The sequence below is a fragment of the Heterocephalus glaber genome, unplaced genomic scaffold (assembly GCF_053883595.1).
Source record: "Heterocephalus glaber isolate CG9 unplaced genomic scaffold, H.glaber_assembly_v1.0 deba00001461, whole genome shotgun sequence".
Lineage (NCBI taxonomy): Eukaryota > Metazoa > Chordata > Mammalia > Rodentia > Bathyergidae > Heterocephalus > Heterocephalus glaber.
In genome coordinates this window covers 40736205-40763118 of record NW_028258308.1, presented here as the reverse complement: position 1 = coordinate 40763118, position 26914 = coordinate 40736205, and the positions used below count along the sequence as shown (strand labels likewise).

The window sequence follows — 26914 nt, the reverse complement described above, 5'->3', positions numbered from 1 at the left end:
AAACAACGAGGAAAAATAACATTTCAGAAAATGAAGCAAGCAGCCACATTCCACACAAATATATGTCTATACGGGCCTTCCCAAATGGTTTTAGGACCTTAAGGATATGAAAATTGGTTTCCTTAAAGTTGAGTACTCAGACACCAACTCTGAAATACTCCTGGAGGACGCAAATTCTAGTTTGGGGATCGCTGGTCTATGGGTCTGGTGATACATACAGACTTACCTGACAAGTTTCCAAAGCAAGAGACTGACTTTCATATTTCTTCCCCTTACAGCCACTCCTGGAAAGAGAAAAAACACAAACAAGCCAGTTTGGAATCACAATGACAACTTTCAAGGAATGAGATGGAGCAGAGCACAGTGTATGCAGGTAGAAGCCAAAGCATACGACAGCACACATATCAAACATCTGCACAGTAGAGACCCAGACACCTTTGCTGTCTCCGAGTCTTCTCTCAACAGGCAAGGCAAGCAAAGAATGATGGCTAGGTTCACTGTCCAAAAAGACCACCTTGTTTGCTTCTGTGGATTTTCAAACACCAATACTCTGACTCTTTCCATGTTTAATTACCCACCACCAAAAGCCTTCCAGATAGTACAGTCTTAGCAGTTAAAGAGGTTCCATTCTGATCTTTAGTCACTTCACTTTGATGTTCATCAGAAAAATCATCACGCTGGACCAGATTCTTTAAAAATTCTTTATTGCCCTAAAAGCCACAGAAGTCTCCTAAGACAGCTCCAGTCTAGACCTAGGTGTTTACAGAAAAGAATTGTGGTCAACAGAGGGTATAAAAGTAAAAGTATTTGAGTAAACTGTTAGCGTTCTTATTAAGTAGTTACAACTTTTTTTTAGTATACGTGCTGCCAAAGCGAGCACAACCGTTCTTACTAAGTAGTAAGGTGGAAGATGAGCACCATGTACTGTATAAAGCCCAGAACTGGAGAAAACTTGGACCTGTTATTTTTAGATTAGACATCATTTGTGATCATAATATTATTTCATGTTTTGCTATTTTAATGAAGTTAAGATTTCCAGTAACTGCTACTCTGCCAAAAAGAAATTATTTTCAACTTACTTTTCTCTGGTGGAAAAAAAACTAAAAGACAAGCCCAAAGGTTATTAGGAAATGCACAATCACTAGTTCAGGGTCTTATTTCCTAATGCTGTTAGTAGGTGCCAACCTCTGTCACTAAAGTTGACTCAGTAAAATTTATCAGCAAAATTTTCCACCTGTTCCAAGCAGCCTTATACTACTTTTAAAAATCTAATTATTTCCTTTCTTTTTTTCAGGACCTTGCACTTGCAAGGCAGGTGTGGTGCCACTGAGTTAAATATCCCCAGCCCAAAAAATCTAATTATTTCCAACATTAAATAGCAGTCCAGTCCCTCAAACCTGATGATCTTGGAGCCAAGCCAGGTCTTGACATCTAAAGTGCCACATGACGTGTGCCAAGCCAGGGTGTGCAAGCTCTCGTACCTAAGGTGGGAAAGAAGGGCGCTCTCCACTCCTTTAGGTACAAACAATGCAAGGCTAAGCTGACTCAGGAAATGTCAAATGAAATGCAAAAAAAAAAAAAAAAAATCATCAGAAGATCAAACTCAGGGCCAGGGATTTAGCTCAGTGGTTTCGCCACCTGCTGTGCAAGCGCAAGGACCTGAGTTCGATCCCCGGTACCAAAGAAATCAAACTCAAACGAGTCGGAAGATCAAACTCAGAAAACAGAAGCCAACATGCTATGGAGAGAGTTGGGGCAGGGGTGAGGCAGCAAACTGCCAACAGTCCCAGGGAAAATCAGAAATAGCAAGAGTACTTACAACAGAAAACAGAGAAATTTCACTTGCTCAGTGGTCCTGATGCACCAACAAAATTAGAGACAGGAAAGAGACAGACAGATGGAGAAAAAAATCATGTAAAGAGTAGAAATTTATCTTTAGTCCGGTAGATACAAAAGCTACACAGTTCTTTCTATGAGGTGAGATATAAATTAAAAATGTCATACTCATGAATGTTAGCACTATTGAATGGTTAACCGCATAACTCTAATGGAGTAGGAGTGGTTAAACACTCAGAAATGCCACATATTCAACTTGTAGATGAAAAATGCACTCCTAAATATGTGAAAATGTATAAAAGCAGTATTTCACTCCTGAACATATTTAGTCTCTACTCTCTAGTCACTCAGATTAAAGGCAAAATATGAATAAAAATATATTTGTAAAAAGATATTTGGTTACCTTTACATTAAGTGTAAACTTCTGATTTCATATAATTTATCTTATTTGATGTGCAAAATCCCAATCATATAATGTCTCCATTTTATAGAAGAATCTAGAAGTCAATTATATACATCTTTTGGGGTTGTATTTTTTTTGGTACTGGGGATCGAACTCAGGTCCTTACGCTTGCATAGCAGGCAGCAAAACCACTGAGCTAAATCCCTGGCCCTATATACATCCTTTTGGATGTAATGCAAAACTTCTAACTACAGTATCCACTAGATGCTACCACCAAATATATTTTCAGTCTTTTCTACAAATGAAGGGTTCTGTTAACCAAGAACCTAGTGTTCCACAAGAGGTCTAACAAACCTTTCTTGCAGAAAAAAGAGTTTTGTCTGTTTGTTTGAACCCAGGGCCTTCCCACAAGCTACATCTCCAGCCCTTTTTATTTATTTATTTTAAATTTTGAGACAGGGTCTCACTAATCCACTAAATTGCCTGGACTTGAACTTTAAGCTTCTCCTGCCTTTGGCTCCTAAAACTGCAGGGATGACAGATGCGAGCCACAACATCCAACAGGATAAGCATTTTGATTATGTAAGAAATTACAAGATACATTAGATCAAGAAGTTCAAGGGCCAGAGATTTAGCTCAGTGGTTCAGCCGCCTGCCTTGCAAGTGCAAGGACCTGAGTTTGATCCCTGGTACCAAAAAAGAAGTTCATTTGACAAAAACAGAATAGAGGAAAATGCTGCCAGCTGAGAATGGCAAACTCAAGACAGAATGCTTCTTGGTGCTGAATATAAAGAGTAAATTTCTCCCTTGTTGGCTAGTTAATCTTCTCTGACATGAATGCACTGGCTAATATTGTCAGCATGCAGCTGGAAGGAAGGCTTCTCAAATGACTACTTATCAGCTGAGGTAGGCAGAAGCAGCTCATGTTCAGGAGAGGAAGTACCAAGGTAGTGAAGTGTCCCATACATACCCCACATGCTGGCTAGATCTAAGTACCTAACCTTAACACAGCCACAAGAGGACTGTGTGAACACCTAACCAGTAATATATTTCAACAATCATTAACTGCTCCTACATAGTCAGAACAGATCAAGAGCTACTGACATTTCATTCCCCTCAGACAAAGTAGGGGATATGCCGGAGTTATTACAGAACTGATACCTACACTGCTCAACCTTTATGTCTTGAAACAATTATTTCTGCTCTTTAAAGCTCTGGATTTTCTTTCCCAGTATAATTCACTATCTAGTGCTTTTTCTAAGTCATCATAATGCTGAAAAGTATTTCCACAAATGACTTCGTGATAACTACAAATACCATACTTCGGTCCGGGGATTTAGCTCAGTGGTTCCAGCGCCTGCCTCGCAAGCGCAAGGTCCCAAGTTTGATCCCCGGTACCAAAAAAAAAACAAACAAATACCATACTTCTCATTTTCCCTTTCCTTTATGTCTAATATTTAGTAAAATGTCACAATGTCACAAAGGGGTATTTTTGTGACACAGTAATCCTGTAACAAAGTTAAACTGAAACTTGACATAGAGTATGGCCTGAGGGATCACTCAAGGAAATTAAAAAACTTGCAAAAATCATTCATGTTTCCCAGGAGAAATGAGGGGACGGAGGGAGCACACAATAAAAGTTATTCAGGTTTAACTGATCATTTAAAATAGTCTTGATACACAATAGAAATTTGCCTTCTTACTAATGAACCAAAAACATACATGAAGATAAGTAGTCTCATCAACTTTTCATAGCAAATTTGTTTTCAAGAATAGCAACACAGCTAGGGATTTAGCTCAGTGGTTCCGCCACCTGCCTCACGAGCACAATGTCCCCGAGTTCGATCCCTGGTACCAAAAAAAAAAAAAGAATAGCAACAACAAAAAAACCCCACAGCTTTCTGTTTAGAAAAACACTTACCTAAGATTCTTGTGGACCATTTCCACATTACTGACACTAGACAGGTAATTTTTAGTTTTGGAACTTTTTTTTTTATCCATAGGGAATCTGAAGATGGTGGCTAGCACTGACACTTGAATTCTGCACTCAGTGATTCTCAGCAAGGATTTCTGAAAACCATCAAATCTAATTTTTTTAAACATTAAAAGAGGTATTCGGGGTGGGAGGAAAACAGCTTGGCTAAGTATACTGAGGATTCAGAAATAAGTTAGAAATCTACAAAGGAAACCTAATATTTCTAACCCCACACAAGAGTTAGGCAAAACAGTGAAAAATGCAGCATAAAAGCTTTGTTTGTGCCCCCACTGCACCTCAAAGATAAATGCAGTTCACCAAAACCAAAGCAGCTGGCCGCCAAACCCACAGAGAATACTAAACAGAACACAATGCCCAGCACCCACTGTCACTCACGTTATTAAACGCGACTTTGACTTCTTGGGTGAGTCTAAGATTTCATTAACATGATTACCCGTAGAAGAACAGAAGTCACGGCTTGTTAAAGTTGTAGTTGGTTTAAAAGGATCCATGGATTCACTGAAGTTATCTGGGTCACAATCATAGGAGCCCTTAGAGGAGAGGGGTGGGGAGCTCTGCAGAGAGGAGTGGCTCCCAAAGGAATTAGAGCTGGGATGATCCCACTGACCAGGCTCTAGCTTAGAAGGCACCTGGGAGAGAGAGGTGTCTCTAGCTGTGGGGTCTGCAGGCTGTTCTACATCTACTGGCCCATGGATACCATCTTTCTGTATCTTGGGAGTCAGTTTGTTACCCGGTTTCCTGCCAAGTTTCCTTGGAAAGGCTTTCCTGCCCTCTATGTTTTCAGTATCTTCTGTGAAATCGAACTCAAGCTTGAGAGGTGAGCTTCTTATCTCTTCTTGTGGCTCAATCCCTGAGTCAGTGGAGTCACTAATGAAAGTGTCTGAAGCTTCCTTAAGGCCAGGGGGAGATCTCTGGCTTCTGTCACCTCCCAGCAGAGCAGGACATACATTCTCATCTAATTCTTCAGGGTTTGTCTGATAAGACACCCTGGCAAGAGGTCTTCCCTCTGTGGTAGTTTCCATCCCTGAGAATTCTCCCCCAATTGTTTTCTTCCGAAAGGACACAGGTTTGGGCTTTTTCAGCTTGCTTCTACTGGCCACAGGCTCTGGACAGGAACTTCTAGCTTTTAAGTCACCTTCTGCAGACGCTTCGAGTGTAACCCCCATGCTGCCTTCTGTCACTGCCTTGTCCTGGGTGGCTCGTGGCATGCTGGAGGGCAAAGCCTCGCCTGAGACTGCAGTTACATAGCCATGGGCCGCTTCTGTTCCAAGAGCTGCTGTGGTATCGGAGGGATTCTTGGTTTCTATTGAAAACGGCCTCACTACTGAAATTTTGCTGGTATCATGACTAGTTTCTTCTTGGAAATCCCTCACTGAGAGAGGATCGGTGGCTGGCTGTGGTACTTCATTTCCTAAAGATCCAGAAAAAGTCTCAGGTGAGTGTTTGTCAAACACTTCTGCTATTAGCTGTTCATCAGCTTGTAATTCTAAAACAAAAAACAAAAATCATCTATTAAAGAAGTATCTTTCTAGCACTGATAAATATTTTCTATTACTAAATTCACACACAAAAATAGTGAGCAGTTCCCTTTTTATTTTTACTAAGCATCTCTAAGGTTCAGCAAGGACAACAGTATAGCCTAAAAGGTAAGAGCTGGAACTATGCCCTAAAATGAATTTCTCTAGCCCAAGCCATTTATGTGCATTATCCAACTGATATAAATAACAATTATGCCAATACTACTGATGCTTAGGAAAAGGATAAGTAGACTGAGGATCTATGCAAAGTGTACTGTGTGATGTTAAACATCCTGAAGGCTGAAATGCTCTGGAGGAAACTTTCAACTCAAACAGGACTGAGGCAGCTCCCAGAACCAGAGCAAGAGTTCCAGGGTCAGAACTTCATGAAGCAAACAGATCTGAATCTTTGGATGTTAAAAACACAAGTATTTGGGCCGGGGGGTTTAGCTCAGTGGTTTCACCACCTGCTGCGCAAGCACAAGGACACAAGTTCAATCCCTGGTACCAAAAAAACAAAACAAAACAAAACAAAACAAAACAAAAGACAAGTATTCCCTATTGCACAGGACAGAATTAAATAATCAAACTGTTTCAAAAATAAATTAAAAAACCACCATAGCCAGCTAAGAATCACTTCTCTGTGAATCTAAAAACTAGAAGAACCAAATAAAAAAGCAAATCTGAAAAAACAGGTATAGAAATGGCTTTAAAAATAACCCTTATTTAAAAAAGACACAAATCATAAAGCAATGTGGATTTGGTTGCTGTTGTTGTTATTGTTGTTGTTTTTAATTTAGAATTTCTGTCTCCAGGCTGGACCAGAAATTATCTTAATAACTTATGAAAAATAATTGAAGTTTTTGGGTTTTTTTTGGTACCGGGAATGGAACTCGTGTCCTTGCGCTTGCAAGGCAGGCAGTGGAACCACGGAGCTAAATCCCCAGCCCTAATTGAAGTTTTAAAAGAAAAAAATGCTGCAAATTATCAGAATGGTGTAAATAAAGGAATTTTTATAAAGCATAAATTAAGTGCTTTCCTATCTGAAATAGTAATAGAGTGGCAGCAAAAACTGGGTAAACTGGTTTCTATCATATCTCATGATTTTAAAGGAGATTCAGAGATGATTCTCTAATTCTACCTCCTAATTCTAATCCAAGATCAAAGAGTTGAGCATCTCTGGAATCATTCTTTAAAGCATTCACATGTCTTTATCAAGACTCTTTTATGAATTATTGCAATTGGGCAGGTTATAAATTATAATGTGCACAGATGTTTCAGATAATTTACAAATGTCCAATTTCAGTTTTGTTTTTAAACGTGTTTAACTATTATTGTGTGTAAAAAACTTTCAGGGCTTGATACCTCGAATCTGCCATAACATATTTCAGAAAGATTTTTTTTTATTTTAAAGAAAGTAAATACACCAAAATCTTAATAACTGTTGTCCAGAAATGGGTATATGGGAACTTTCACTGTACTATTCATTCTGCTGTGCAGTCTTGAAACTTTTCATTAAAAGTTTAAAACTCAAATGTGGGGCTGGTGATTTAGCTCAGTGGTTTCACCGCCTGCCTTGCAAGCACAATGTCCTGAGTTCAATCCCTGGCACAAAAAAACAAAACAAAACAAAACAAAACAAAAACCAAAAAAAACCCCTCAAATGTATTACATATGAAGTTTTAAAAGAAATATATATATATATTTTTTGGTACCAGGGATCGAACTTGGGTCCTTGCACTTGCACAGCAGGTGGAGAAACCACTGAGCTAAATCCCTGGCCCTTAAAAGAAATATTTTAAAATGTACTGATAACTTACGTGTGCCGATTCTATTACTTATCTCTATATATCTGAACTGTTGTGTCACTGATTGATTATTTGTGTGGTAAGAGGAAGAGGAAGACAAACAATACTAAAAACACATCATCAAAACCTTTAGGAGGGGCCGGGGATTTAGCTCAACGGTTCTGCTGCCTGCTCGAAAACCCAAGGTCCTGAGTTAGATCCCTGGTACCAAAAAATCCCAAAAAAACAGACCAAAACAAACAAACAAACAAACAAAAAAACCTTAGGGATACAAATATCCAAGAGTATCTATGTGCATCAAGCTCAGTTAAAAGAGCCTGTCCAGTTGTATAATAAACACAGAAACAAAATAAGAGCCAAGATATATCATATAAAGGTACAAATTCCCAATGATGAAATGTCATCGGATGATATTCTATACCTAAAATGTACCAATAAACTTAATGAATTAAAAAAAATAAAATACATAGAATCTTTATTATATCAAGCTATAGGTTATCACTTTTTAAGTTTTGGTGCTTTATCTCAGCCTATAAGATTTGACACAGGTGCTGTAATAAAAATATGTATTTGATCTTTGTCCTCACTGCCTAGCCCAGAGCTCCTAAAACCCCTGAAATTTCTTAAGTGGTAAGTGTCTTCTGTATGGGGTTTACTGATTTGAGGGGTGTGCCTAGATTGCTTCAAGACAGAAAGAAGCTAGTTACCAGAATGATCAAACCCAGATTAAAGGGTTGGAACTTTCAGTGTCACCCTGGCCCCTTTCAGGAAGGGGAGAGCAGCTGGAGATTAGAATTCAATCACCAATGGCCAGCCAGGCTCTGTGTACAAGCTACTTGGGAGGTTGAGACAGAAGGATCACAACTTTCAGGCCAGCCTGGGCAACTTAGCAAGACCCTATCTCAAAATAAAATAAAAAGGGGGAAAAATAAGGTCAGAGGCAAAGCATGTATGAAACCCTGGGTTCAATCCTTTGCACTGGAAAAAAAATCTTCAATGGGCAATAACTTAATTAAACATGCCACATGATGAAACTTCTATAAAGCCCCTACATGACAAAGTTGGGAGGTTCCAGGCTGGTAAACACACTGACTTCTGGGAGGGTGATGCACCCGGAGAGGGCATAGAAGCTCTGCACCTGTGTCGTATACCTTGCTTGCCTTATCCACTTCTTCTATTTGGCTGTTCCCAAGTTGATCCTTATAATGAACCAGTAAATGTCAGTATTTCCCTGACCTCTGTGAGTCATTTTAGCAAATTATGGTACCTAAGGAGGGGGTTATGGAACCTCCAAAGTGAAAGCCACTGAGTCAAAAATACATACTGGAACTTGTGATGGGTGTCTGAAGTAGGGCAGTCTCATGAGACTGAACTCTTAGTTTATGAGATCTGGACTAACTTTGGAGAGTATCAGATCTGAACTAACTTATGGACACCCAGTCGGTGTTGGAGAATCTAAGACTGCATTTGATAGAACATTTGCCTTGAAACAGTGAATATTTGATAGACATGGCCAGTAAAATAGCTGAAATCTTTTTAAATGACACTTTTAAATCAATATTTTGCATGAAATCGAAAAACTCATGAAACATTGTCGTTTCTAAATTTTACATCTACAAAATTAAGAAATGAACTGCTAGACATTTAGCAATTCAACTTTATAACACAACTTTCCTGTTTCTTTCAGACTTCTGCAACAGTTTAATTAACACATATCTCACTGAATTAACCTGAATTAAAGGGTACTGAATTTTTAAAAAATCATTTGTAATTACCATCATACATATAACAAGGTTCTCTCAATAACCTATAACCTAAACGCTACTGAAATAAGCCTAGATTTTAATTTCATCTTGATTTAGTTTGGTATGTTTCAATCTCATAAGTTCTACTGTTTCTAAAACTAATGCTTTGAGTCTTTACTATTAGAATACCTATCAACTTCATCTGTTATATATTAGTGTCTGTGTAATATTTTCTTTTAGGGGAAGGTTCCATGTCCTAGTGATTTTGAAAACTATAGTTAAAGGGCAAAGTCCATCTCTAAAAGATGGTAAGATAGGTGGGAGGGAGGTGTAAGAAACGGTAATGACAAGCCAGGCGTGGTGGTGCATGCCTGTAATCCCAGCACTCAGGAGGCTGAGGCAGGAGGATCACCGAGAGTTCCAGGCCAGCGTGAGCTACATAGTGAGTTCAAGCCCAGCCTGAAATACATAGTGAGACCCTGTCTCAAAAACAAAAACAAAAACAAGGGCTGGGGATTTAGCTCAACGGTTCCACTGCCTGCCTTGCAAGCACAAGGACCCAAGTTCGATCCCCGATCCCTGAGTTCGATCCCCAGTACCAAAACAAAACAAAAACAGAAAGGTAATGGAGAGGATGGGAAAACAGCTATAAATTATATCATTAAGAGATGATGTTAACATGGACTTATTGAGGTGGAAAGGGGTCCACTGAGCTACATCTCCAGCCTTTTTTTTGGGTACTGAGGATCAAACTCAGGACTTTGCACTTGCGAGGCAGGCACAGTGCCACTGAGCTAAATCCCTGCCCTCTCCAGCCCTTTTTTTATTTTGAGTCAGGGTCTCACTACATTGCTAAATTGCTTAGGCTGGGCTCAAACTTACACCCTCCTGCCAACCAGAGTGCTGAGATCACAGGTATGTGTTACCACACCCACCTTAACAATCATTATACTTTAGGGAATTTCTGATTGTTTTTTATTTAGGTTGACAACATGAATGACAATAAGTAAGATGCACTGAGGGCTTGTATGGGCTGGCCAATGGGCCACTAAGAGCTCCCCAGATTATTCTATTGAGCCTAGACAAGTCTTAACTAATATATAAATCCAAGTCTGTCCAAATCCAGGGCCTGCCTGCTAAACCATATATATGTTAGATCATCTATTTAAAACCAGAATAAATACAGTGGCACCTCACTATCCATGGGGATATGTTCTACAACCCCTGTAAGACGCCTGAAACCGATAGCACCAACCCTATAATGTAATGCCTTTCCATCTTAACTAAGTGCTTAAACACGATAGCTGCCACTTTCGCAGTTTAAGGCCTAACAGCAAAACTAACATGAATTTCTTTTTCCTTTTTCACAAGTTCACAGATAGAAGATTGGTTCTTACTATAGATCTAACAGAGATCTGAGCATACTTTTTTTTTCTTTCGGTAATTTGAGAACTTTTCCCTTGTCATCTAAAAGGAAGCCTTTAAAAAAGGCTCCTCTTTGGCACATCTGAATAGCCAGCATCACTCTCTTGTGCCTTGGGGTAAATAAATAAGGGTAAGTAAATAAGGGTGATTTCAAGTCAAGCACTGCAATTAATATCTGATAATCAATATAAAAACCCAGAGGGCAACTGAATAACCAGAGGGTAGGTAACATAGGAATGGCTCTTGTGGGCCGGGATGTAGCTCAGTGGTGCCTGCACCTGCCTGGGAAGCACAAAGTCCTGAGTTCAATCCCCAGTATCCCTCCCAAAAGGAATGGCTCATGACCTGGAGAGTGGGGCGGCCCCAGATTTCATCATACTGTTCAGAATAGTACATAATTTTAAACCCACAATTTATTTCTGCATTTCCCATGTAATATTTTAGTGAAACTGCAGACAGGGGTGGAGGGGACTATTGTAGTTTCCTGTATTCTACTTGATCATGTAATTGCTGGGATTGTGAATTCAGTTAAGATTCTGCATTTAGTTCTGAATTCCTAATGATGAACAAAAATGAATGCAGTTAGATGAATGTGGATGAAAATGCCTGCGTCTAAAGTCAGGCATGGTGGTACACAGCTGAAATCCAAGCACTCAGGAGGCGGAGATGGGATCAGACAGGTTATACAGGGAGTTTAAAGCTTGGCTGGGCTACATAATGAGATCCTATGTCAAAAAAATAGAAACAAAACCAAACAAAAAAAGACAGCTGTGTCTATAAATAACTAGTCTAAGATATTTAGTCAACTAAGAAACATTATAATAGGGTCTTCGAATATTTTAAGGGCTGCGTAGGTAAAGGAATTAGAATTATTGTTGCATTAAAAGATTCAATTAGGATTATGTACATGACTGTTAAGACTCCAACTCACCACACAAAAGAAATTAATAGAACTAAGTAAAAATGCAAGAAATGTGAAGAGACGCCTGAGCGCTATCCCTCAGAAATAGGAAAGAATAGTCTTCAGGACAAGGCCATCTAGGGCTCTGCAGGAGTTTTCTATTCTGTGCTTCTGGACACAAAAAGCCACAGCTCAATTACAGAGAAAGTTAGAACTGGTGGTCAGAGGACCTGAGAATAGGTCAGGTCATCGAGTTTTGTTGTTAATTAGCCCAGGGACTTTTCTACATGTCCCTTTTCCATTCTGGGTTCAGTTCCTCATTGAGAAGAAAGGTTTCAGCTAAAAATATCTGTGAGGGTCCTTTATTTTTATAAGTTCAAGAGCCTAGATAGTTGGACCATCTACAACAATTAAATGGTGAGACTCTTTACATTATAATCTGTAAATTTTTTCTGGATGGATCACCCATTCATTTCATTCATAGATTCATTACATATTCAATATATGTAAGGGGTTTTTTTGTTTGTTTGGTTTTTTGTTTGTTTGTTTTTTTGGTACCTGGGATCGAACTCGGGTCCTTGAGCTTGCAAGGCAAGCGAGGGAACCACTGAGCTAAATCCCAGGCCCTGTTTGGTTTTTTTTTAAATGTATCGGGAGCTCTATGGTAGGCACTGGGATATAACAGCAAGCAAAAGGCCGGGGATTTAGCTCAGTGGGCCGGTACCAAAAAAAAAAAAAAACAGCAAGCAAAACATACTATCTCTCTTCTGATGGGGGAAGACAGACACTGATTAAATAATTACTAAATGAATAGGATGTGGGGGGAAGGCTTGGAAAAGAGAAAGGTATCACACTTGCAAAGACCTGCAGCCCTTGTCAAGAATCTAGCTTTATCCTAGGAGCAGAAGCAAAGGGTTTTCAGCAGCAGGGAATAAGTCAGATCTGTATTTTAAAACAGCTCACTTATATCTGGCTTTGTTTCTGTGTACAGTTCCTATGCTGGTCAACTTGTGTTCCAAGTTAGCAAATGTGACATTGATTGGAAACTTGTAAACCAACTGTCAAATGTCACCATTATGGGAGCAACAAGTCTGTTCACAGCATCATTCAGTTTATTACTATATGAATAAGGACCTGGTGGCTGAATTTCAGGATAAATTTGTAAACTGAAAACATAATGTCTTCACATCTAAAAGGACATAAATTTTTATGCCATATTTTGAAAGGGTTTTGTTGTTGTTGAAAGTTTTCTTGGCTTGTACTTCCTGAGGCTACAGCAGCTACAAAATGCTGCAAGATGTTTATCAATAGTCATGTATTCAAATGGTGTGTAAATTGCTTGGCTTGTTTGACTCACAAATTTGTCAAACAATGAATGACCAGATAGCAGCTAGATTATCAGTTCTTCTTTATTGGTGGGTTGTTTTGTCATCAAACTTCAGGCAATTTTCAAGGAAACCAAATCTCCTCATTGTCATTGTTATTCCACAAACCTCAAACCCACACTCACTGCTTTTCCATAAGTGCTTTACATTCCTGTGATTACCATGAGAAAGCCCTGCTAAGTACAGCAACCTTATGAATGCTTCCAGTTCAGCTAATGAGGTGTCAGAATAAATATATTTCTGAGTATGGCTACTGATGCATTCAAAACGTTTTACTTCTATTTCAGCTTTTGTGTATTTCACAACAGGATTTCATGTTACAATTTCCAACACTGAATGGCAGTTCTGGCATTCTGTCCAATAGGTCTCAACTCTGCCAAGGTCCCTCACTATATTATCAGACCTAGTTCTAACACTGGATTGTTCCATTTGATTGCATTACCATTTTGCACATTTCAACTAGACAAATATGCACTAATACTGCTGTTTTTCTTCATCATCTGAATCAAGGTGGTCTGCATTCCCTGTGTCTGTATCAGTTGATTCTTGCTCCATTTCACTGTCACAGGAACTTTGGCTCACATGGCCAGCATCAAAGTCATCATCATCATCATAATCACCATGCACCCACACCACTCTTCTGTTATGAAAACATGTATTTTACCATCGTGTATCATCATCATCATCCATGCATGAGTAATCTGATGATTCACTTTGATCTCAAAAATTTGCAAATTTGGTTTTTCATGTGCCATTGTACTAAATTGGGCTACTTCTACCAGAAAAATCAAAAGAAAACTTAAAAAAAAAAAAATCCTAGAGTAGTGTGGGTATATTATACCCTGTGTGATGCTCAGGTAAACATACACAAAATTTGTTAGACAGAGCATAATGTGGATGAAAATCTTGGTTTGATACTTTTGCACAGGTGCATACACTTTGTCATTTGTCATATCAAGTGGGTAAACATAAAGACTGCTTCCTGTATCCCTCAAGGAAAGATACTTAGATGCACATCCAACTACTACTACACTACAGTAAAAATTTACAGAATAGAAGGAATGTGTTTGTGGAACCCAAATAGGGGTTTAATCCATGGACGTAGATATGATGACCATCAAAGTCACACTGACTACATAATGACAAGTGATCTCCATTCCACATTTTTGAGCCTTAACATTTTTAAAATCCAAAATTTTAAGAAGGTGAGAACTTTTAAAGTTCACCTTAAAAAGATTAATTCAAAAAACAAACAAACAAAAAAAGATTAATCCAACTTAAACTAAAACCTGTATTTTAACCATCTTTTTAAATTAAGAGTAATTAATTGTGTGTGATATTGGAAGCTGATCATAATTTCTTTCTTTTTTTTTTTTGGTACTGGGGATCGAACTCGGGTCCTTGCGCTTGCGCAGCAGGGGGTGAAACCACTGAGCTAAATCCCCGGCCCTGATCATAATTTCTTAAGTGTGTGGGGGGGGGCTGCTTGGAAATTGAATCCAAGGTCTCACACATCTGAGACACTCTACCACTAAGTTACACTCTCAGTCTTTCAAAAGAAAATTTTAATTTAAAAAATTACATAATTTCTCTCCTATTCTCCTCTCCTTGCCATTAACTCCTAATACATGGTACTGTACCTTCCCTATAAAGGCTGAGAAATCCTAGGGTGTAAAGGGAAAGGCTGGAGACAGAAAAATATAGTTACGGGACTACACTGTTACTGGGCAGGAGTAGTGGTGCATGCCTGTAATCCTAGCACTCAGGAGGCTGAGGCAGGAGGATTGTCATGAGTTTGAGGTAAGACTGGATTACACGGTGAGTCCAACATTAATTACATAGTGAGACCCTGTCTGAAAAAAAACAAAACAAAACACTACACTGTTAGGACATGAGTAGTCCTTTCCCCTTTCTCCCACAATTCACAAACTAAACCACTTCTTAGGGTTCCTTCTTCTCTGTTATCCAGACTCCTTCACCATCAATCCCATACCTCCCAAAATAGGGAGTCTATAAGAATCATCTTTCACTTAACTTTTTTCTAGCCTTTTATTTTTGCCCTATTGTTCTTCATGAGAAAAAGGCAGGGCTTTCCAACGTTCCTCCACATGTACCCACTCCTTTGAGACTGATCCTTCCCCCCCTCCTCTCCATCTCCATCAGCTGCTTTCATCAGGCTGGGAACCTGAAACTCTAGCCAGGGAGGCTGCATCCTGATGGGGCAGGAGAAGCAGCCTGCGAGCTGAGGAGGAAAGAATATGAGCACCCATCTCAGTGAAAGACAAAAGTTCTAACCCCAGCCCTGTCCCAGCACCTGTCCTTGGACACCTGTGACATTACGGACTATGGATGGCAACCACTCCATCATCCCCTCCCAGCCATTCCCAACCTCCCAACGCCTTCCTCACTCTACTGAGGTTAGTACCAGATACAGAAGCTGACCAAAGGGCTCCATGTGGAATAGCCTCACCCACACACCACGCTGACTGCTATCTGCGTTCCCACATCCAGAACTTGAGTGGCTGGGAATCAGAAATGTATGCAATGTTTGGGTGGGGTTCACAGGAGTTGTATCTGCGGCATCATAAAACATCCTGCCCTGCCATGAAGGGATGGGGAAGAAAAACACACCTCTCATCTGGCTTCAGTCCCCAACCTGAGCATAGATAGCTTGAAGGAACTCGGTCAAGAGGATACACTCCTTGGTCATATATTGGACAGCTGAGGACAGATGCCAGGTAAGTTAAGTTTACTTCAACTCCACTGTGGTCCAGTGTGTTATCAATAAAAAGTTCTAGCAGGCTGAAGGGAGTGGGTGAGACAGGGCTACCCATTTACTTAAACCAGCTTGGGAAGCTAAGAGAATATAAAACAAGAAAAAAATTTAACCACATAACTCAAAAGGAATTTTTGAGTTAAGAGTTCATGTGCATTTACACTATCAATCAGTAAGTGTTCTTGCACCTGCTGACGTGCACACCTTGCTTTGCCCTAGAACAAAACCTGAACTTCCAGTACCATACAAGTATCTTGCAATAAAGAGTAAAATACCTATATTCTCAGCAGGCTCTAGTTCCCCACTGTGTACCAATTCAGAGTTCTGGCCATAGCTGTCAGTCCTTGCTATTCACCTGAAAGCATGGTTATGTAACTGACCTACCTTTACATGCCTTTCCATCTTCATAAAAATCCTATATTCCTTAAAAATACTCCAGGGTGCTGAAAAGTGCCCTCTCCAGAATGCTCTTGATGAGTTTGATTCTGACACAGGCACAGCACTGCCTGGAGGCTTAGTGAACAGTACTGGTTAGTTAAGAGATTAGATTGGAAGATGAATTCAAAGCAAACACAAAGAAAACCCAAAAATAGACCAACATTTCCACTTCTGCCACATTTGTTGCTGATAATGAAGCTCTTCCTTTCAATAATGGGCCAGCTATAAAAGACTGTGTGAATCATTCACATGTCCTTCAGCAGTAGATACCTTTGATGCTTATTCAGAATAAAGACTACTCTCCTATAGTGAAGAGTTCTTCCCTCTCTCTTCACAATATTTTTAAGAGAAAAGGCATGAAATATCAAAACTTGAGGGACTAGGGTAAACAGCCTAACCTTCTAAATTATACTCTATTATATTAAAAATATACTGGGGTAAAATACAAGTTTATGAAAATCTTGAGGGCTTTACAAGGGGAAACGTCATTATCACAAAATATTTTTGAAACTTAGGCAAATATATTCAACTAACAAATACTGAGAACCTCTTAGCTGCTTTTACATGTATAACTACATTTAAAAAAGATAAAAGAGTGGCCACTTGGAAGACGATATGCATATATACAACCACTTCCAATCTGACATTATTCTCAAATGTGCTGGAGTTTTCCCTCCCAGCTTTTACTCCCTGTGAGCTCCTTTCAGATCTGTCTATTCCACTGCTTCTGCACCTTCAACTACGGATGACCCTTTTTATGGATTTCTAAGTTTCTGATATGACAGTTCAGAGAGTTACTAAACTTGAATAAGCCTCCTGATTCTCACAGACATATACATTGGCTCTCTTCCTGACCTTCAAATCACCAACAGGATCTAACATCCAAGTGGCTCCAGGACAGGGGCTGGTTACCAGAGAGATCAGACACAAGCACAATCAGAAGGTGGGAAATTTCAGTATTCCTGGGGAAGGAAACTGGGCTGGAAATGGCTCATTCTAGGGAATTACCAAACCTGAGGGGGATTATGGGAACCCCAAAATTCACAGCCAATGCAAACAAAAGCACAGCTAGCCTATGGCCCAGGGCCTTGTGACTAGCGATACAATGAGGACATTCTTGTGAGACCGTCTGACATTAATCCCTGGCAAAAGTACAAGAATTAGCTCAATCTGTTCAACACTTATTTGTGTTAGAAAACCAGAGAAGTTGTATAGAAAAAGACACCACAAGCCAGGCATGGTGGCACACATCTTCAATCCCAGCACTCGAGAGGCTGAGGCAGGAGAATCACAAGTTCAAGCCCAGCCTGAGATACATAGTAAATTCAAGGCTAGCCTGGACTACATAGTGAGACCCTGTCTGAAGAGGAAAAAAAAAAAAAAAATGGGGCGGTGGGGAGACAGGGAAAGAAAGAAAGACAAAACACCACATATTCTACAAACTCTAGGTTGGCCTCAAATAAGCCAAGAAATGCAGGCTACCTGATAACAAGAATAAAAGTTCTTCCTCCACATGACACAAAAATGCAGCTTGTTCCATGCTTACCCAAGGCTGAATGATCTTTACAAGGGAAACCAGACAGATTCCCATGCAACCAGACTCCACAAAATTTCCAACAGCAGTACCCACAGGTCCTCCAGAAAAAGAAAAAAGTTTTCCAGAGTCACTGTTTAACTTCATTAGTAGTAGTCTGAATCCAGTCAATGATAAAAACAAACAAAAACTCTATATACTGTGGTACAACATTAATAATAATGTTGTTGAAGTAGTTATTGACATTAAAAGATGTTCATTACATGCTATTAGAAAAATCAATTTCTATAAAAAACGGGGACCACAACCTTGTTCTCTCTTTAAATGAGCCACTCTTAGGTCTGTTGTTGTACAATGATTTCTCTATTTAATGCTTATCTAACTCCAGATGAGCATTAAGTTCTTCACAAAGTTATACAGTTGCCCCCCACCCCTCTTCCTTCAAGGATACTTTCCAAGATCCTCAAGTGGATGCCTAAAACCACAGAGAGTACCCAGCTCTATACAGACTCTATTTTTCCTCTACCTATATACCTGTGATAAAGTTTAATTTATAAATACAGGAGGGGCCAGGGATTTAGCTCAGTGGTTTCGCTGCCTGCTACGCAAGCGCAAGGACCCGAGTTCAATCCCCAGTACCAAAATAAATAAATAAATAAAATAAATAAATAAATACAGGAGGATGTGCATAGGTTATATGCAAATATTATGCCATTTTACATAAAGGACTTGAGTATCCACAGCATTTGAATCATATTAAGGGTTGAACTGTGTGAATGCAGAGTCAGTGTTTCTGTGTCTGTCTGTCTGTCTCCTCTCTCTCCAAATATCTTGGTGGACAGGACATCTCAGTTATCAGCCCAACTATCAAGGTGCTCATACCCAAGTAACCTTGATTTTACTTAATTATGGTCCCAAAGTGCAAGAGTAGTGACACTGGCAAGATGGATATGCCAAAGAGAAGTCATAAAGTCCTTCCTTTAAGTGACAAGGTGTAAATTCTTGACCTGATGAGGAAAGAAAGAAAACTGTAATCTAAGATTGCTAAGACTGACATTAAGAACAAATCTATTTGTAAAATTGTGAAGGAGAAATGAATTTGGGCTAGTTTTGCTACCTAGTGGACTGCAGGTAACTGGAGCCATGGATAAGGGGGGACATAAGTAGATTCATAAGTGAATAACTCATGTTATTAATAAAGCCAATTTGCCTATCCTGAGCCCTCGAATCTTTATTATTAAGTACAAAAACTTCCTATTACCCAAAACTTAACTCCCCTTCTACTCATTTCCCCTTTGTCTCCATTTCACCAAAGTCCCACCCTCAACCCAACCAGCCACCCCTCTTGTCTTCCCAAGACCAAAGGGTAGAATTTACTCATACACAGAGTGGAGCCTAGTTTAAGCAAGGCAGGTCATGGATCAACCATACTAGAGGCCCCCAGTTAATTCTAGAACCATCTTCATTGACCTAATTTCTCTTTATTCAAGGGATGAAACTGAAAAACCCAAGTGGGATCATAAGGCAAGGAAGAAGGGTCTCCAGGGAGAGGTTCAATGCTGACAATACGACAGAGTCAAATACATTGCCCTTGGTTGTCACATTCACTGAGGGTCAGGAATGTGAGTCAGGATGGAAGCAGAGGTCCAGACTTTATGAACAAACCCTCAGTGCCATGGAATAAGACGGGGAATTCACATGACCAAGCTGGGCTAGCTATCTCCAACAGATGGAACTCTTCCTGCTTTAGCCCTCTGTTCTGTCCTTATTACAGGATGCAATGTCACAGCTTCTCACACACACACCCCAACCCAGGCTGTCATATTAAACATCTGAGAACTATGGAATCGGGCCCCAGTTACCAAGGCATTGGCTATACTTCTGAAATCAGGCCCACAGTGTGGATTTATGCTAGTGAGGACCACACAAAAAATCACAGAGGAGCCCACAAACTTGGACCCAGCACTGTCAGTGAAGTTTTACACACATACAAAAGCAATTCACTATAAGGCACAGTTTAAGAAATTCTACATAAAGCTCCAAACCAAATGTTCAATGTCAGGACTCTATAAGTGAACTGACAGCTTTCTCAGGACCTGATGCCTTAAAATCAAATCACAGAATTCTAAGATCATATATTCTAAGATAACCACAAACTCATCTACCAGAGGTCTTTATTACCTGCAGCACACACTGTGCTAGGCACAGGCATAAAGGAACCACAAAATAAGTGTGTGGGGCTATAATCTAGTTAAGGAGACAAAGCCACACTCAAAGCCCCTTTGGAGAACAGTCAAAAAGAAATAACTACCACCTCCTCATGACTGCCCCTTCACAGTCCATATGTTTCCACAGAAAACATCACCATTGCTGAACTTCTAATTCTCAAAGAATCAGCTTCCTGCATCACAACTTTCCTTTTTAAATGACTTACTTCCTTTTTGAATTGGCTTTCATATTCATCAAAAGAAAAGACATCTCTGGAAGCATTACATAAGATAATTCTTTATTTTTGAAAGTTACAAGACTGTACTCTAAAGGGACATGTATTGTTGACCTAAAAGCAACCTGAGAGGAGTTGGGGTGAGTGAATAAAGCACATCTAAGGGATGAGGCCACAGGAGAAGGTAGGAAATCTGGGTGTGGGTCAGGTGAAACCTTCTTAGATACAACACCAAAGGCAAAAGAAACAAAAAACCAAATAAGCCAAGCCTATTTGCACTTCAAATGGTAACGTAAAACTTTCTACAATCACGTATCTGTTAAACAGTTTGATATTTATATACTGCTGGCAGGAATGTAAAATGATAGAGCCAGTTTGGAAAACAGCTTGGCAGTTCCTCAAAAATATTAGACTCAGAGTTACCATATAATCTGGCAATTCTACTCCTAGGTAGTATTTCAAGAGAAATGAAAATATATATTCATGAACACAAATGTTCACACAGCATTATTCATAACAGCTCCTAAACAGAAATAATCCAAATTTCAATCAACTGATAAATTGGTAAATAAATATGGTACATACACACAATGGAGTATTACTCAGCAATAAAAAAGGATAAAGTGCTGGTACTTGCTACAGTATAGTTGAACACTGAAAACTATACAAAGGGAATAAACTCAGTCATAAAAGACTATATAATGTATGATTCCGGTTATATAAAATGTCCATAATAAACAAATCTATGGAGACACAAAATAGAGCACCATTTGCCAAGAACCCTGTGGTAGAATAAGGGAGGAATGGCATGTGACTGCTAATGGGTATGGCAGGGTTCAAATTCAGGATTTATCATTTTAGCATTCTAAAAATTAGATTGGACTAGGGGCTGCACAGTTAGGTTGCTGTACTAAAAACTATTTAATTGTATACCATTTTTTTGTTTTGTTTGGTACCGGAGCTTGAACTCGGGTCCTTGCGCTTGCACAGCAGGCAGCGAAACCACTGAGCTAAATCCCCGGCCCAAAATATACCTTTCAAATGAGTGAACTGCATGGCATGTGAATTCTATTTCAATAAAACTGTTTAAAAAATTTTAAAGAACAAAATGGAGGCTCAGACCCTAGAGTAAAGGATCAGGGATGGTGCCTTGTGACTCCTAATATAATACTGAACTCTGCCACAGACTCACTTTACAAAATGCTTTAATCTCTGGTGTGTCATTCGTAGGGATGCACTTGAGAGAAGTGATAGGTCTCACCATTGCATCAACTTTGGATCTCAACTTTCTCTGGAAGAAGCCTACAATGTGCTAGATAAGTTCTATTTACAGAAAGAGGTGAAAAAATGACATCATCTCTCTTCTACAACCAAAAAAAGGAATCATCCTAGAAATGACAATTGTCACCCTCTAAAAGCTCTCATTTTTGTTTCATTTTGGGGGTGGGGAAGTTTTTAATTCAAACTTTTAACATTTGACTTCTTCCAGTTCTCCCTCACACACTGCTTGTCTTTTGCTGCTGAAACTTGTTGGGAAGCCAAGGCCAAGAGGTCTGGGAAACAGAACCCAGCTAGCTCCCCCAGACTGAGCTGCGCAGAAGCCTTACTCCCTACTGCCCTGTAAATTCCCTAGGCAGGGAGCGCCATCGGTGTCACTGCAAAGTAAACAGCTGGTACCTAAAGGAGTCCCTTCTCACCTGATCACCTTTTTTATACAGAAATAAGCATATAAGCAGTAGGCAATAAAGGTGCTCACCTCAGCCCTAACAGGTACAGGGCTAACATCTCTAACCTGACAGCCCTGTCACGCTGAAAGTCCTCTGCAGGCCACTCTCCTCTCCGCTGCCCTCTCTCCTGCCTCTCCCACGCTGACTCAAGAATTCAGGGGGGGAAACTAGTGTGACTCCAGCAGACACCACCCATTTCTGCTCAAGTAGTTCGACCTGAGGAGACTGTTAATATGGTACACATTTAGGGAAGTGTCCCAAGTTTGAGGGTTTCTTCCCCTTCCCAGTTTCATGTCTCTGAGCTGCCATTCCTGATTCGCCTAGAGTTGAAATGCATCTTGTATATGAGTGTTCTCAGCCACTTCCTCGAGGCCATTAGTCTTAAAATGGAGAAGCAGACACAACGCATTGTCTAGGCACTGAAGAACGAACTGCGGAGGCCTTTTCCAGGCATGGAGGGGAGAAGCCACAGGAGTGGACTGCATAACTCACATTCCCCTGTGGACAACCAAAAGCATGGAATAAGGGAGAAGGGTTTCAACTGGATGACTCAAGGCAGAACATCCTCAGTACATCATAATTTTAGGATGTCTCACCAACCACAGCAGAACACAAACACCCCCCCCTACACACACACACCCTTACAAAACCAAGAGCTAAAGGAGGGCAAGGGTAAGTTTAGTAAGAAAAAAGACATAGCTGTCACACTATTCTGATTAGCATCTAACTCCTGAAAGAAGCCCACTCTACAGGCAAAAAATAATCAGGAAATCCACTTGATTAACTGGAAAGTTGTGCTAAGGATGAAGAAAGCACTTCAAATTTCTAAAACAGTGCTTTATTGCTATTTCACTTAAAGAAATTCAAACTCTATCCTCTGAAGGCTAAGTATTCTAAAAGTGTAAGATTATAAGTAGAGCCCATTAATCAGGAAGCCAAACCCTTCTAGAGAAGCCAATGAGTATGTTTTCTCACACATGAGATGTCCATCAGCTCTGGAACCATCTGGATTTATCTGAGGTTACATTTCAAGCACAGCAGACATCTTCTAGCACAGACTTAAATCAGAAGGCTCTCCCTACAGGACTTTTTCATCCCCAAACTATTCCTGCAGGAAGAGCAAGGGGAGAACGAGCAGGTCTAACAGATGGGACTCCTTTGCAGAGATCTGAAATTGTGTAACCTCAATCTGTTGCTGCCAAACAACCATAATGTGCAATTTCTTCAAAAATAATTACCGGAGAATTCAAAATACCAACTGCCTCTCTCACAAAGTAGCAACCACCCACACAGCTGGGAAGCTGATGCTGAAAAGAGGGATGAATGTTCAGCAAGAGAGAGCCTCCAGACAAAGCAGGAGCAGCCAACAAAAGGCCTCTGGAGAGGGCAATGACACTCACTGAGGACCATGGTGTTTCTCCTGCCACTTGGGTTCCTATGCTCTAAGAGAAGAGGCAGCAAGAAGGGCTCAGAGAGGCAGTAAACAGGCGGCACCGGGGCCGGGGATTTAGCTCAATGGTTCCACTGCCTGCTTTGCAAGTGCAAAGTCCTGAGTTCAATCCCTGGTACCAAAAAAACCCAAAACAAAAAACAAAAAAAGAGGCCCCACCAGAAAAAAGTAATGACAAAGCTTTGTATAGTCTATGAAACTAGAATAAGTTTTTTAAAACTTAGAAAAGGAGTCAAACTATCCTTATTTGCAAACAACATGATCCTTTACATACAAGACCCAAAAAATTTCACCAAAAGACTCCTAGAACTAATAAAAAAGTCAGCAAGGTAGTAGCATACAAAATCAATACAAAAAAATCAATACCAGGGCCGGGGATTTAGCTCAGTAGAGCCACCGCCTGCCTCGCAAGCGCAACATCCTGAGTTTGATCCCCAGTACCAAAAAAAAAAAAAAAAAAAAATCTATACAATTGCTGTACAACAATAATGAATTCACTGAGAAAGAAATTAGGGAAACAATACCATTCACAATAGCTTCAAGAAAAATAAAATATTTAGGAGTTAACCTAACCAAAGTAAAAGACCTTTATAAAAAAAACTGTAGTGTTTTGAAAAAGAAGATCAAAGAGGACATCAGAAAATGGAAAGACATCCCTTGTTCCTGGTTAGGCAGAACCAATATTTTCAAAATGGTCATATTTCCAAAACTGATATATAGATATTTAATGTAATCCCAATCAAAATACCACAGCACTCTTCACACAATTGAAGAAAACAACTCTAGAATTCATATGAAACCAGAAGCGATACAGAATAGCAAAAGCAAATCGGGGCAACAACTAGAGCAAAGCAAGAGGCATCCCAATACTGGTTTCAAGTTATATTACAAAGCTACAGTGACAAAAATAGTATGTTAATGACACAAAAACAGACTTCTGGATCAGTGGAACAGAATAGAGGATGCAGAAATTCCAGGCACATTTGGCCATCTGACGTTGGCACTTTGACAAAGGGGACAAAAACATACTCTGGAGAAAAGATAGCCTCTTTTAACAAGTGGTGCTGGGAAAATTGGCCAGCCACATGGAGAAAATTGAATCTAGACCCATCTATCTCACCATGTACTAAAATAAAATAAAAATGGGTCAAAGTTCTAAATATTAAAACAGAAAACACTTATGCTGAAAGATAAAATAGGTAAATCTCTTGAAGACATAGGCACAGGCAAAGGCTTTCTGAACATACCTTCAATTGTACAAGAAATAATATCAATAATCAATGAACAGAATTGTATCAAATTGAAAAGCTTCTGCACAGCAAAGGAAACAAACAACACAGTGAAGAGACAACCTACAGGACAGGAAAAACGTTTTGCCAGCAATTCCTTGAACAGAGGACTAATATGTAAAGAACTCAAAAAATTTAGACCTCCCCAAATAAAAGACCCCTTCAAAAAAATGGGCAAGTGAAATGAATAGACACTTCTTATATGGAGTACAAATGGCCAACATCACTGGCCATCAGAAAATGCAAATTAAAACAACACTGAGATTCTACCTACTCTAGAAAGAATGGCTACCATTGGGAAATCAAGTAAGAACAAATAAATGCGGCTAAGGCTCTTGAGAAAAAGGAACCCTTCTATATTGTAACTGTAAACTAGTATGCCCACTATGGAAATTAGTATGGAGATTCCTCAAGACATCACCAGGGCAACTGGTGACTGGAAGGGTCTGAGGATTATGGTGAAACTGACTATTTAGGACAGGCCGCATCCTAAGGAGATGCCTTTTGCCTGTGCCCTAATCATCAAAGCCCTCTATGATCCACCAAGAGACAGAGAAAAACAGAAACATTAAGTGCAGTGGAAATACTGCTTTTGACAAGATAGTGAATAGGGCCTGACAGATAAGCCACCGATCTTTAGCCACAGAACTTTCTGGAATTTAAGAAGATCTTAGGGACTGTCCAGTTTGAGCTGCAATGTTGATGGCTGTCACCCTCATGATATCATAGATGATATCATTTGACCGAGCTATTTCCCTTCTAGGTATCTTCCCCAAGAGTTAAAGACATCATATCATGGGGGCCGGGGATTTAGCTCAGTGGTTCCGGCGCCTGCCCCACAAGCACAAGGACCCAAGTTCGATCCCCGGTACCAAAAACAAAGACATCATATTATGTATTATGATACATGTATACTTATGTTTTTAGCAGCACAACTCATATTAACAATCTTGGAAGCAGTCTCTATGTCCATTAATAGATGAACAGATTTAAAAAATGAGGTATTTATACACAATGGAGTACTACTCTGCTATAAAGGATAAACTTGAGTAATTTGTAGGAAAATGGATGTGCCTTAAGACCACAATGTTAAATTAGACACAATGAAATAAATTAGACACACAAGCTTAAATATCAAACAATTTCCCTTATATGAGAAACCCAAAGTACAAATAATTAAAGAGCAAATAAAAATAATATGAAACAGGGAGATAGAGCTTTTGCAAATGGGAAAGATGGAGGGAAAAGGGAATGAAGACAAAGGGGACATAAAAAGAATTAAGATGTATTACATTCATGTACCAACTCCCCATGATGACTATAATCATTTATAGTATAAACATACTAATAAAAATTTGAAAAAATAAAATAGAAAAACAAAAACCTAGAAAAGTGCCTAGTAGTCACCAGTCTTCAAGATGGCCCCAGTGAGACTCACCTGCTACACCACTGGTCTGATTGGTGTCTCCAAAAAGACACTGTGGGAACAACTGTGACTTCTGAGGCTGGGTTATAAGCATGATTGGAGCTTCTCACCAACCTATTCTTAGGTCATTTGTGCTGGGGAGCCAGCCAGCATACTGGCTCTGTGACCCTGTGAAGCTGCTGTGTAGGGAAGGACTGAGTCTCCCACCCAGAGCCGGGGATAACTGGCCAGCACACAGCAGGCCAATACAGAAGGCCCTCCAGCCTCAGGCAAGTCTTCAAATTACTGCAGTATGGGCCAAAGTCTGGACTACATTCTCACTAGTCACTTCACCCAGACCACCCAGCTAAGCTGCTCCTCAAACCCTCACCTACAGAAACTATCTTTGATCCTTTGTTATATGGCCCAAAAAACATATGCTAGAATAATAGCTGTTCCAGAAGTAGCTGGCAAAAATGTTTCCCATTCTGTAGGTTCTCACTTCACTGTGTTGGTTGTTTCCATTGCTGTGAGGAAGCTGTTTAATTTGATGTGATACCATTTGTTGATTCTTCTCTCCCCCACCCTCCACCCCATACTGAGAATGGAACACAGGACCTTGCACTCAACAGGCAGGCAAGGCGCCACTGAGCTAAATCCCTGGCCCTATTTATTGATTCTTGATGTTATTTCTTGTGCAACTGGGCTTCTGTTCAGAAAGTCCTTACCTGTGCCTATGTCTTCAAGATTTTTACATATTTTATCTTTCAAAAGTTTATTGTTCTGAGCTAGGTTTGGAGGGATTAGTTACGAAGCATTAGATCACCAACATGTCA

The 26914-nt window shown here is 39.8% G+C and overlaps 1 protein-coding gene across 12 annotated transcripts in view; it reads right to left on the bottom strand.

Moving 5' to 3' along the window:
- Tacc1 (transforming acidic coiled-coil containing protein 1) overlaps positions 1 to 26914 on the bottom strand; it is a 117387-nt gene that overhangs the window by 40756 nt on the left and 49717 nt on the right. For 5 of the 12 annotated variants that reach the window (XM_087217333.1, XM_087217332.1, XM_087217334.1 and 2 more), the window contains 2 exons: positions 4611 to 5721; positions 227 to 284 (listed from right to left, as the gene is read on the bottom strand). In XM_087217333.1, coding sequence (XP_087073459.1) covers positions 227 to 284; positions 4611 to 5721 — 1169 coding nt within the window. Of the gene's footprint in view, positions 1 to 226; positions 285 to 1819; positions 1856 to 4610; positions 5722 to 26914 lie in introns of all 12 variants that reach the window. The other 7 variants (XM_021236792.2, XM_087217335.1, XM_013076043.3 and 4 more) reach the window with 2 other exon arrangements.